Source organism: Diadema antillarum, unplaced genomic scaffold (genome assembly GCF_040938485.1).
Source record: "Diadema antillarum isolate AM-2024a unplaced genomic scaffold, OU_Dant_1.0 scf00000007, whole genome shotgun sequence".
Lineage (NCBI taxonomy): Eukaryota > Metazoa > Echinodermata > Echinoidea > Diadematoida > Diadematidae > Diadema > Diadema antillarum.
In genome coordinates, this window is record NW_027270896.1 from 697,501 (window position 1) to 710,759 (window position 13,259).

The 13,259-nt window shown below is 37.0% G+C and overlaps 1 protein-coding gene across 1 annotated transcript in view; it reads left to right on the forward strand.

Moving 5' to 3' along the window:
- LOC139716995 (thyroid transcription factor 1-like) overlaps positions 1-6,102 on the forward strand; it is a 7,884-nt gene extending 1,782 nt beyond the window's left edge. Inside the window, exon 2 of the mRNA XM_071628515.1 lies at positions 2,664-6,102. Coding sequence (XP_071484616.1) covers positions 2,664-3,511 — 848 coding nt within the window. The 3' untranslated portion in view covers positions 3,512-6,102. The remainder of the gene's footprint in view (positions 1-2,663) is intronic.
- Positions 6,103-13,259: the final 7,157 nt, after the last annotated feature.

Genomic DNA, 13,259 nt, shown 5'->3' on the forward strand with positions numbered 1-13,259 from the left:
TGCACTTCGGTATTTTTTTCACAAGTCCGTGATGCCATAGAATGTTTAAAAGTGTGACATGATTGTCATAAAATGAATTAGATGTATGACAATTGTTTCATCATTCAATGAATGACTTCACTGTAGGTCCCTCCAATCAAATTCGCTCTCAAATGTCAGCCTCTCCATTTTGTCGACTTTAAAAACATCATACCCTACCCTTTAACAACGAAAATGTATTCAAAATTGAATCTTGTTTACTTCGCTATGCTCTTTTTTTTTTACAATCACTTATCACGCCCACTTTGTTTTTCACCAAAAAAAAAAAAAAAAAAAAAAACTGATTATGAGGGTTATTCAAATTCTTGGGGTTTTTTTTCAGTACAATTATTGTATTGCGCTCGAAAGTTGCTACTTGAAGTAAACGCATTTCCTTAACCATTTGGCTAATTGATTAAATCAAAACACGCACATTCTGCGTCACACACAAACACACACACACATCCAAACATGTATATGGACACACACAGACATGCACATGGGGTATAGACACTTGGCGTGAGCTACCCTGTCTGCTGAACAGCCGACTGATGAAAAATCAAAGCGATCCGCATATGACTGTATAAGGTCACTATATAAAGTAAGCTTTTATGAGGGTACTGCTTAGGGGAAAGTTTGTATTTGCTTAATAGTATACAGTGCCCTTTTATAATGAAGACCGTGCTCACGCGGGATCTAAGAAATCGGCAAACAGTCATGAAATTAATTCGATCTTGAGATCTACTTGACGTTCCACTTGAGACAAGTGTTAAACGATGTTGACCTCTGCTACTGACTCATTTTATCTTCAGAGAATTCCTTTAAAATATCCCTGTACAAGATTTATATAAATAGAATCAGAAAGGAGACCTTTTTGTGCTCAGGGTATTCCTTCTATCTTTACTGTTGTTGTCGTTGTTGTTGTCTTAACTACATTTATGATTCCCAACACGACTGATATACTAAAACAAAACATGAGAATTTCGTACAATGTTTTACCCAATCATTAGTCATCTCTATGCCAAACGATTACACATAAAAAACAGTGCCCCCAAAAACGATGTAAAGTCATGCAGAAGTATGTATTTTATCATGATACTAATATTTGTCTCATAAACATTGATTATTCTTGAAAATACCGTTTGATAACACAGCATTTTTACCAAGAATAAAATGTTAATGAGACAAATGTGATACAAGAAGAAACCTAAATGGCTTAAAATGTTTCATCCTGTCTGGAAGCTCATGTCTGTTTGTTTGTTTGGGTTTGGGTGTTTTGTTTTGTTTTTTGGTTTTTTTTTTTTTTGCGGGGGGGGGGGGGGGCTTTTTTTTCGCTTTTTTTCATGCGCTTCCCCGGCTGACTGAAGCATTTTAAGCCATTTAGGTTTTTAGTCACATTGGTCTCATAAACATTTTATTCTTAAAAATCACCGTTTGCTAATACAAAATTTTTACCAGGCACTAGGCCTATACATGGTTCAACATTACCAGAAATCGCTTTCGACTGTGGCAACTCCACATTTTATTCATTCATTCCTCCCCTAATAAGTGTGCTGATTTCTAACAATTTATTTTGAAATACCGCGATTTAAGTAAAGAATTGTATCAACAAATACAATATTCCATGAATATCCGTTGGGAATACCTATATAGACATGGCGCTATGATTTCCGCGGGCTCGAAATGCGATCTCTTTTATAACAATGATATTCTACATCCCAGGTGATTTTTAAAAGAGTATGTTTATTCAGACACCATTTAGTGTTGTGAAATATTATGCTGATATGATTGGCTTTCAAATTATTCCGCAGAACCATGGGGTCGTATCACCATTTTTATCTCTACTAAAATAGGTCGCATCGCAATTGTGTCATAAGTTAATCATTTGTCAGCTAGTTAACCTTTTATCGCTATGCATTGCTCCCGTTTCCAAGGGTGACCTAGATGCCGAGGATTCGATTATGACACGCTGAGGCAATTTCAAATATAATTTTTTGTTCTTTGTCAAGTTTTTATCTGTAATCATGAATAAGCGCGATGTCATATCTCAAACAAGCTCGCCGTGCTTTATTTAACATGTGATTAGTAGTGAATTAAACTTGCATACTTGCGAGCAGTGCGCGCCTTTGTTTTCATAGTCGTGTCATTTACATTCCGTGATCGACAACAGATGTAAGAAAATGTAGCGTCATAATGTGTGTTAGGTTTTATTTTTCTAAAAGTGTATTTGTGTCATCTATAACTTTAAAATCGAATTTTAATCGTCATCGACATTACAAGAGGATAACATCATTAAATTGTGCAATGAGTTGTAAAATTTACATGTAATTATGTTATCATATAATGTATGTTTTGTAATGTTAGTTATTTCATAAGTAAATTGTATGTGATATCGATATGCTGTGTCACTGTGTAATCTACCTCAATTCTGCCTGTCGGCTGCCATGGTAGCAGTTCTCTAAAACCATTGATAGATTGATAAACAAATAAACACCATAAAGAAATAATAGATGAATGAATAAATAAATCAAATTTTTTTTATAGCTTGTTTTCCTGTAGTAAAAAACTTTTTTTTTTTGGTCAGTATTTGTGCCAGACGTGTGACGGGAATTCTCCCCCTCGTTCTCACCATTTGTTCTCTGCAGTTTCCAGGTTGATGAACCACTCGTCCACAATGAACATGAATATGAATATGAACATGAATATGAACATGAATATGAACATGTCCACACTATCCGCAGTTGGAACTGGTGACCTGACCAAGCCCCTGCTCCCCTCCACTCACCGCCGAAAGCGTCGGGTTCTCTTCTCGCAGGCACAGGTATACGAGCTGGAGCGGCGCTTCAAGCAGCAGAAATACCTGTCGGCCCCTGAACGGGAGCACCTGGCTAACTTGATCAACCTAACCCCGACTCAGGTCAAGATCTGGTTCCAGAATCATCGCTACAAGATGAAGCGACAGGCGAAGGAGAAAAATATGCAGGAGAATAACACGATATGCCATCAATCACCCCGGCGCGTCGCTGTTCCCGTGTTGGTGAAAGACGGCAAGCCTTGTAATGGGAGCGGAGGAGGAGGAGGAGGAGGTGGTGGTGGAGACCTAACGGATGACGATGAGCGAAACCTGAGCGATAATGTCGATAGCGGTGATCAGGGTGTGGTCGGAAGCCAGCAGCAGTCCAGCGCATCGCAGGCGTTAGCGGCTCAGCACTCGGCTAACGGCCACCACGCCAGCATGAAAACGAGCCCCGTCGAGCCGAGCTCGTGCGGCATTCCGCTCAGCATCCCGTCCAGCGACTCCGGCATCGGGCTCAGTCCTGTGTCCGTTCACTCGCACCACCAACACCAGCCCAGCCAGGCGGCGCTGCATCAACAAGCCAGCGCTATGCACAGCTTGTACAGCCCGACGGGAGCTGGGGGGATGACGCACAATGGCGCGGTGAATAACATGTCCTCAACGGCACCATTTCTCCTTCACGGGAGAACGTGGTGAAAAAAACAAATAAGCAGATTTTGAGACATTCTTAGAGGATCCAATCAAAACATAATCCAGTGATTCAAAACACGTCACGCACTGATCAAAGTGCTGCCCCCATTTCTGTATTTACAAATAAAAGCACTACATCATTCAAACTCAACATCCTGGAAGACATACCAGCTTTCAAGTTTATAAAATGAACACATTGAAACATGCTTATCCGCTGCACTCTCAGGTACACTTATTCCTACCGACCGGTACTCATTGAAGCAGGCTCTGTTAAGCACAGATTTAAATCCACCATTTGATCTCCAGTTGCCAACCGCTTTATGTTGTTTAAAGTCATTGAATTCAGTGAAGTGAGAAAAAAATCCTCAGGAAATTATGAACAAATCTTTTATATCACAAAACGAGCTTTTTCAAGAAAGCTATACGACAGAATTCAATTTACATGAATTTGAAGTTTATTCTTTGGCATTCTGGTAATGAAGGACTATGTTCAGCTAGATTTATCCCTTGCTGTTCTCAATAAGGTTGGCTAATGACAGTGAGAATTATTGACCTTTTAATTCCGTTCTTTGAGATGTTTTGCAACTCTTTGAATGTGTTCACCCATTCACTGATATCTTACTTTTTCATATCTATATTTGAAAATGATGTAATTTTAGAGAGTTATTCTCTCTCCGCTGTGTACATAAAATGAGATTGGTCTTCTTAACCGTCGATTTGTCGGATAGTGGAATTTAATGCGGGAAAAGAAAGCTTGGTTTCCACTATTGATTCATTCATTCCAATGACTGTTGATTAATGACAGCCTTACATTACCAGTGATAATATTCATAATTATGTACAGACTCTTGTTAGATATATTTATGCTTGACTATCTTTTTATATTCCACTTGAAAAGTGTAAAATCACATGGAGGAATACACGAAGGGGATGGATTTTCCTCTGTGTCTCTGTTTGTGTTTGTAGCTGTTTGTATTTATTTCCTGCGAAATTCGTATACGGACGACAACGTGTCAATTAAATCATGGGTTTTACCAAGGTTTCCCTTGTGTGTGACGAGATGCGGAAACAATTATTCACTACTTTAATGGACAGAAAAAAAAATATCAAGATTTGCTATATCAGTAAATTCTTGTCTATATTCAGTCCTAATTTCAGTACAATGTATCAGTCAGATCCAACTCTTCATTTTCTTCAATCCACTAATAAGATGCAATCTCAGGGGAGGCGACATAAATGAATACGATTTCTTTTTTTTTTTTCATGATATATCTTGGTGATGATAATGAGTGCCAAAAGAAACGTTGACGAGATAAATATATGTATTTTTTTTTTTGCACTGAAGACATAATGGTGGGTTCAAAATGGAAATAGAAAACGTTTAATGTGTTGACGTGTGGAACTTTAACTCTCAGCGTAGAATCGTTGAAATCTTTTTAAAATCAAATTATGAAGTGCATCACAACAGTCTTCTTGTCACCTTGTTATAATTTCCCTTCACCGTTTGAGAGATCATCCCGAACTGTTACAGGAGACAAAGATAAATTCTCCGTCTCTGATTATATTGTCGTCCAGTATCTTGCAGTTAGGATGCTGCTGTCATTTATCAAGGAGTACAAGACGCAGAATACAGAGTTTAAGTATAAAGTTTTCCGTTTCCCACACTTCACGTGTGAACTAAAAAAAAAAGGTGACGAAAGTATTCACTCTTCGGTATCATTTCATCTTATCAGTTTTAGAGTGGAACAAACAACTATACTTCCTATCAAACGAAAGCCTTGCTTTGAAATTGGCTGCATAGTCAGGATATGCCCATATTCTTTTACAATTGAATTCATAATCCAATAATATTCTTTAGATTTCAAAATTTCATTCAGTATTTTCATTTTCAGCAAAATAAGAAGAGTACAAAATACTTAATTACATAGACCTGGAAGAGAGCAGGATAACAGCATTTCAATCAATTGTTCTTCTTAGGCAATTGATTTCAAGGCTTCATTTAGATAATAACAATGAAATGCTGTATTATGTGTATCTACATTAAACTCCACGTCGCAGGTGAAACCGTGTCGAGAATTAACTGTTACCGTACGGAGGTACTCGCACAAAATTCATACCTCAGCGAAAAAGCATTATTATGTCATCTTCGTGGATGGCCTTTATATTGGTTCTCTTTGCAATGCATAAGGGTTCTCTTTTTTATGTTCTGGTATCTATAAAAAGAATTCATTCGTAGTGGTTTATCATTGTTTCTCATTGTGTCCAAAAAAGAAAAAGTTAATCAAATCTTCACTTATGACTGATACGTTTTTACTGCAACGGATGCCGAAATTTAAGATTGTCTTCTCAAAATGAATCACACTTTCTCCATATCATATTTATCTCCACTTAACGAGAAACATGACCCCATCGTTTTTGCGAAATTTATTGACGAAAATTGATATAAATATATGTCTGATCGTCTGCGATCATTGAATGTATGTCTCTTTGTCACTGTCTATAAAACTTGTCTCTTATGATTATGAAGGGCATGATGTAATTTGTAATATCGATGCCTGTTCGTGATGACAGAAATTACAGGTGAAACTGGTTTTGTATCGAAGCAATGCAACTGGTTTTACTGTCTTTTATTAAATAGGAGACTCACATCCTAAATGATTCGTGCTGTCGCATTGTTCATTTGACGCGTCTGCAGTGAAGTCGTTCGTTTTGATTTCTGTTTCGTATAGCAGACTGGTGAATGTATCTCAGAGTGTGGAGTATAGTCGAAGGGGGGGGGGGGGGGGGGGGGGGGGGACAGATGACAAGATATCCTGACATCAGAAGGTGTTATGTTCAGTCTTATGGAGCACTTCAAAAAATGTCTTTTTGCATCATGAGCAATTATTCATCGCCAACTTTCATCACACAAATCGCATGTTTTAAAAATGATGTCTTCAAACAGTGCCCAGATGATTTTAAAGGTAATCAACAACAAAAACTATACATTTTCTCAATATTTTACTTCCTTAAGAAAATATTTCGATTTTTCTGTTACTGTTATAGCCAGGGCACATGTACAAAAACATACAAGACGATATCAATTAACCCCCTCCCCCCCCCAAAAAAAAAAGACCTTTATTGCGTTTTAGAGATAGAGTTGGTTTTTTCTTTCTATTTTGTTGATTTCTTTTTAACAGGGAAAAAGCAAATCCACAGCTCTAATTATCGAAAGGAATCGAAAATCTTAATTCATTTTTAGAACCTTTCGCTGCACCCAATTTTAGAAATAAACTGGAAGCGCCATCTGATTTTCCCGATAAAAACAGCCAATAACGAAGCCCTCGCCAGACACAACGTTCAAAATCAAACAATGCGATTTAAGCAGCATTAAATAGAACCTTCGGAAGTAATTGGTTTTCAAATTTGTTTAGTTAACGTGTCTGCATCAAATGCAGTCCCTCGTCAACTGACAGAATACACAGACATGGAAAGTCCCGCTTTTACCGGGGACCAATTCGTTTTGAATGCACATGTGTGTGTATGTGTGTGTGTGTGTGTGTGTTTGTGTATTGTGTGTAAGTATGCTCCGAGTTGATAGTGCGAACGCGGGAGACTGATGGCTTACAATGTGATGAGTTTTAACTTTTCCGCTTGTGCCTCCATTACAAGATAGATATGTTTATCATAATAAAGTACAGACAAACATATATATATATATATATATATATATATATATATATATATATATTTACAGGTATTTGAGAATAGACAGTATGAAACGTCTGTTTTTATCTGTCTATGCCCAACGGATTAATTCTAAATTAGTGTAGAAAATGTGAGAGGCATTCAAAAGGGGGAGAGAAACCGAAGGAGATGGTATAGTGAGAGAGAGAGAGAGGGAGAGAGAGAAAAAAAATAGAGAGAGAGAAAAAAAAAAGGGAAAAGAAACAGAAAAAGATTGACGTGGATTTTGTCGTGGAGCCAGAAAGTCGGAGCATCAGTTTGTCTAAGCGCGCTAGGCAAATTTGTATTTCTTCTGTGCACGCCGTATGGGCTCTGGCTAAACAAAACGCAATACCACCATACCACCACCTCGGCAGCTCCCCGTACGAATCCGCCACAGGCTGCGGCGACCGGACGCCGCGGCTGCTCTGCTATATATACGAGGTTAAGGTTAGGTGGTTAAAAACAGATCGGATTTTTCCAACATCCCCTTCCTCCCTGCCGTAGCTTTAATTTCTAATTTGACCTATAATTGTATTTTCTCTTTATTCTTCTACCAATTTACTGATTGGACTAAATTGTTTGAGTTTGCTTTTAATTTCATAACTTATTTTTTCATGTCTTTTCAGGCAGGAGTTCTGTCTCTCTAATTCATACACACACATCACACAAAAAACATATCTCTATACACACATATATCTCTATCTATCTATCTATCTATCTATCTATCTATTTCCTCTTCCTGTCTCTCTCTCCCTATATATATATATATATATATATATATATATATATATATATGTATATATATATATATGTGTGTGTGTGTGTGTGTGTGTGTGTGTGTGTGTAAATCATACCTATACCTATAGATATGAAGATTAGAAAGAAACAAACAAAGAAAGATAGATAGATACGTTGCAATGTAGTTGAAATTACGTAAATGTCATATAGGCAATTCCCATGGAAGTCAGCTCCACGAGTAACAAGAATTCAAATAAGTGATATAAAAAGAGAAATGAATTCTGATGTATCATAGTGATTTGATAATGAAACAAATAAAAGACTTTGTGTGATCACGTCAATATTTCTTGCAGTATAGGTCCTACAATGAAATTATAATGATAGGACCATACCCAATACTATCGCGTAAAGATTAATCGAAGAGAGATACGCTGCGAAAGATATGAACTCTGAAATATCTGAATTCAAATTGCCTTTAAAAAATCATAATCGTAATCATAACCGGCTAGACACTATCTTATCTCCCGGTACTGGTGCAAGAAGCAACGTTCAACTGAAAACAAACAGGCATTTGATGATAAACTTGAAAGTTCTTATCGCCAGAGCAAATTAGTTCTTTGTTACCATGGCACCTAGGAGGAGGAAAATTGTCATACTAGTACAGGCTTGTCACGCAAACGAAAATTTAACATTCTCATGCAAGAAAAAGGAGAGAGGTTCTTTTTTTTCGATCATTCTTTCATCAAAGAATCTTTCTCGCGTCATCTGTGAAAAGATAAAACAATGAGTCTCTAGAAGCCGGTAAATTTTGCGAATCGTTTATTAAAGTTGCCCAAATTGGATGAGAGTTCAAGATTTGAAAGATTAAGGTTATTCACCCTTGTGTTCAAAAAGCTTACTTCAAATACCGTACAACTACAAAAAAAAAAGTTTATCGCGCAGGCTGATTAAACATTACATTCACGGACATCCATGAAATGGAATATGCGTAAAAAAAATGTGATAGATTGCTCGGGTGCAAGAGTCAACTAAACAAAGTCCTATACATATTTTATTACTATGTCCTTTTTTTTTTGAATACCGACAAAGCTATCTGAGGGGGACAGCTAGTAAGCGGGTTAGGCCCTTATCATGAGCCGCCTACCTCTATGATAGTTGAAGGACAGTCCCAAGGGAATCAATGTCAAAAAATAGCGTCAATCTCGAAAGGGCAATATATCAATAGGTTCCACCCTCTATGCACCTATGTTTGTTATCTAGATACAAAAGGCAGTTTCACCCCAGTGGCTATAGATTTTTTTTTTTTTTGGGGGGGGTTCATTTCATTTATCTATTACGGATGATGTTATTGATCAGAAAATGTGCATTTACAATCACACCATATATATATATATATATATATATATATATATATATATATATACATACATATATATGTATATTATAATATAAACTGAAAAGGCAAATCAACATTTTAGATATTGGCACTCCTCCAGCAATTAGTAAAAATGCGTTAGATTTAATACTCAGAATGCTGGTTAACCATTTCATATAAAAAGTAATCAACTGAAAAATCCACATTTTTAGATGTTACATTTGACATTTTACTAAAAGTTCGGGGAGGGACAACATTTAAAATGTTGATTTACCATTTCATTTTTAGAGTGTGTATCATATTAACGATTCTCATGATATGATTGTAATATATTTCAAGTGTCAGCTGGAATAAAGGCATCTGATCATTAAATGTTTGCATTTGTTACATTCAATAATTTATGTTATACAATCCTTTGGATAGCATACGCGGAAGTCTGTAAAAACAATGATAAGGTTAAAAAAAGGATAAACAATGGGCCTAACTGTCTTTTTCAGAAGACTGGCACGAGCTAAAGCATGGAAAGTACAACTGCACTTGTAAGTGGATATACTTTTCAAGAAATTCTCGAAAGGTTTCTTTATGTAAGAGGCTCTGGATAGGTGACCTAAGGTTCATCATGCACGAAATAGCTATAATTAATTTCACCATTCTTTGTATGACGCAGAGACCCTTTCTCCAGTCTCTACGGGACGAATTTATAAGTGCATGAAGTATCCGATCGATACGTTTGCGCCTTCGCGTAATCCCTTTTTAAACCTCCATTGCTTCTGGCAAACCTATTACTGCTTTTCCGTTTCTGTCAGTAGCTTATTCACATAGCTCTTTAATCCCGTTAGATTCGGCTTGATCTTCAGACAAGTCTCTACAGATGTCATCAGGTATCTTGCTTAAATTTTCATAGTCTATATCCAATCTCTTGGTGACTGCTATTAATCAATTCAAACGTTTCTCAACATCGGCTTCGATTCACACTTGTAACTGAAGTAACTGAATGCGAATGTATAATGCTCGAAACATGAAAGACCATGTATCTTTCTGTTTTGTTTGTTCCTTTTGCCTTCATTTGATGTTGTTGTTGTTGTTGTTGTTGTTGCTGCTGCTGCTGCTGCAGTTGGATTTTGATATTTTTTTTAATCTTGGTTATCGCCTAACCACGAACATTCCTTGCGTTGCACTTTAGTAAATATTATATAATTTAAGTGATGAATTGAAATAGAGAATATACCACTGAAATTCTGATAAAACATTGCATATTTACAACTTATGACAACATATAATGGACTTGTTAACAGTCAAATCTACACTAAACGACAAACTGTTGTGGTGCTTGTCAAAATCAATAGCGGCGGTGCAAAAATTCTCGCCAAATTGTGCTCTTCAATATTCGGAGTGCCATCCCTCTTCAGATCGTGTATAAATTTACTAGTGCAGTTTACAGAAGTGATATTGACGCGTGTTGCGTGCTTTAATTGATGGGTGTTTTTTTTGTACAGTTTCATCGGTGATTATCAGGTAGCGGCTTTCCTTGGCTTGACAGGAACTAACACCTAATGTAATCAAAAGGAGGAAGGCGTATAATATAAACATTCCCCCTTCAGATTCGAGAATGATCGGAATTGACACATCCAAATCACAATTATGACAGAAGACCGTCAGAAAAGGGAGGAAAGCGCTAACGGTTTAGCTCTTTTTGCCACTGTGCCCTGTATCCACCATCCATCTCACTTAATACGGATGTCGGCTCGCGTCGCCCGCCAAACTCCCGTGTCTGCATCAATTTGCTACTTGCACCACATAGTAATCACTGCTCACGGCTTACATGAGAGACGAAACAAAATATTGTTATGAAATAATTATGTTCGTCTTGTATGACATCCCTTCTAAAGAGAGAAAAGAGTGAGAGTGAGAGTAAAAGAGAATCTTGATAATATTCTTTCACAATTTGTTTTTGAAGGAATTAATGATAATCGTCCCGACACAGTTTTCTACAGCCGTTGAACAAGACCCATGAAACTTGATTTGTGAACATTACCGTTTATTCAACTTCGAAAACAGAAGTGGATGAATAAAGCATTAAGATTTTCTCCTTTTTTTCTGCAATTCTTGATGACAAGCCGAATGAAGTAATAAAGGACTTCAAATATAGTTGCTGCAACATTAAAAAGAGTCAGATTTTTTAAATCTAAAATATAGTGATTCTCCTTTTACTTACAAACATGTGATATTCCTCACTTTTACGTGCGATATCCCTTAAACACCTTCTCTCCCGAAAATTGCATCAAAATTATCTTATGCATCAATTAAACTCATGTTTTAGAATTGGTTTGAACACATATTTTGTAGGCACTGTTTTACGATGTGATGTATGATTAGATTTGTACATTTTGTTGTGCGTGTGTAAGAGAGAGAGCGAGGGAGAGAGAGAGAGATTTTTTTTTTTGCCTTTTGTTATCAAAACATATAAATTGCCATAACACTTGCATTGTGTGCCTGAGATTTTTAAACAATATTTACAGCTATGAAGTCGACAATTGCTAGCTTGCCTATTCATTGATTCATATTTTTACTTGCTTTATGGCTCGTCAAGTCTTTATCTGTTCTCTTCAATGGGCGATTTAGTTCTACACAAATATGTAGTCAATGTGTACACAATGTCTGTTATATGGTTTTGGCATACACCGAGTGTATTTTTTTCCCCTAACACTGCGTGTGTGCTGTGCAAAGAAATGACGAGAGTGGAGAAAAAGGCGAGCCGCTTCATCTAAAATAACTAGCACACAAAATTGACAGGGTTTTGTTTTCTTTCGCAAAACAAGATTGATGAGTTTTGTGGACTCGTCGTCGACTCGTCGTTGGTTTGGTAGCAAAGGCGTGTTGGCATGAATGGAAAAAGCAGCGACTGGGCGATGCATTTGGTCCAAAGCTGACACATTATTCTTTCTTCAAACACGCGCCCAAGCATATAAAGAAAAGCTTCTTCTTTTTGCGTTAATTCTGTTCCGTTCTTTTTTCAACTTTATCACTTTTTGTTCACTCTCTCCCTCTCTCTCTCCCTTTTCCCCTGATGCCCTATGCTTCTTTCATTGCTGACACGATTTGGAAGTTGCCGCTTCTCTTGAACGCGGCGTGAAGCCAAAATCAAATTTGTTCTCAGATGACTTCAGCTAAAGTGATGTTGATATTGACGGCGTATGATGTTATACGTGCAACATCAGGCCAGTCTGGAAAGTTGGTATCACAGCCATGTCACAACGTGTGTGCCTAAGTCAGTGGCGGAAAAATCTATCATTGAAGACAGGGGACAATAGAATTAAAACGTCGTTTAACATCGTTCCAATTTCACTCCTTGTCAATGTACGCCTGATAACTGTATGCATATCAGTGATGGAAGCATAGTAAGGAAGGATGTTGACGTAAACCGCAGACACATACATACAAACAAACAAACAAGCAATATCGAACACTTACATGAACAAGGAAAATAACCCTTTGCTTAATCCTTGCACTTGCAATTAATTGGTAATCTACATAAATTTGATATGCATGTATTTACACAATAAACTTATTATACACATATCTCAGTGAACAAGTGCGTATACATAATTATGTAGCATTATGTGTCTGTGTGTATACGAATATAATATATGTGTGTGTTGTTTTTAAAAAAAATCTTATTGACCGATCGTGTGAATATTGGCAAGTGATGAAAATAGACATACAACGTCAAGTTTCACGTTCATTCTTATTAGGTATCATCCGTAAATAGGAGAACTACGCACACTCAACATAGGGCCTATACACATATTATGATAATATGCTTATGAATATTCATGCAAATATATTCACGTGGGTTTGAAAGTCCTATCAACCATTCCCACAGAGAAGATAGATCATCACTATCAGTTTTATACCTCCATCCCGCATATCGTT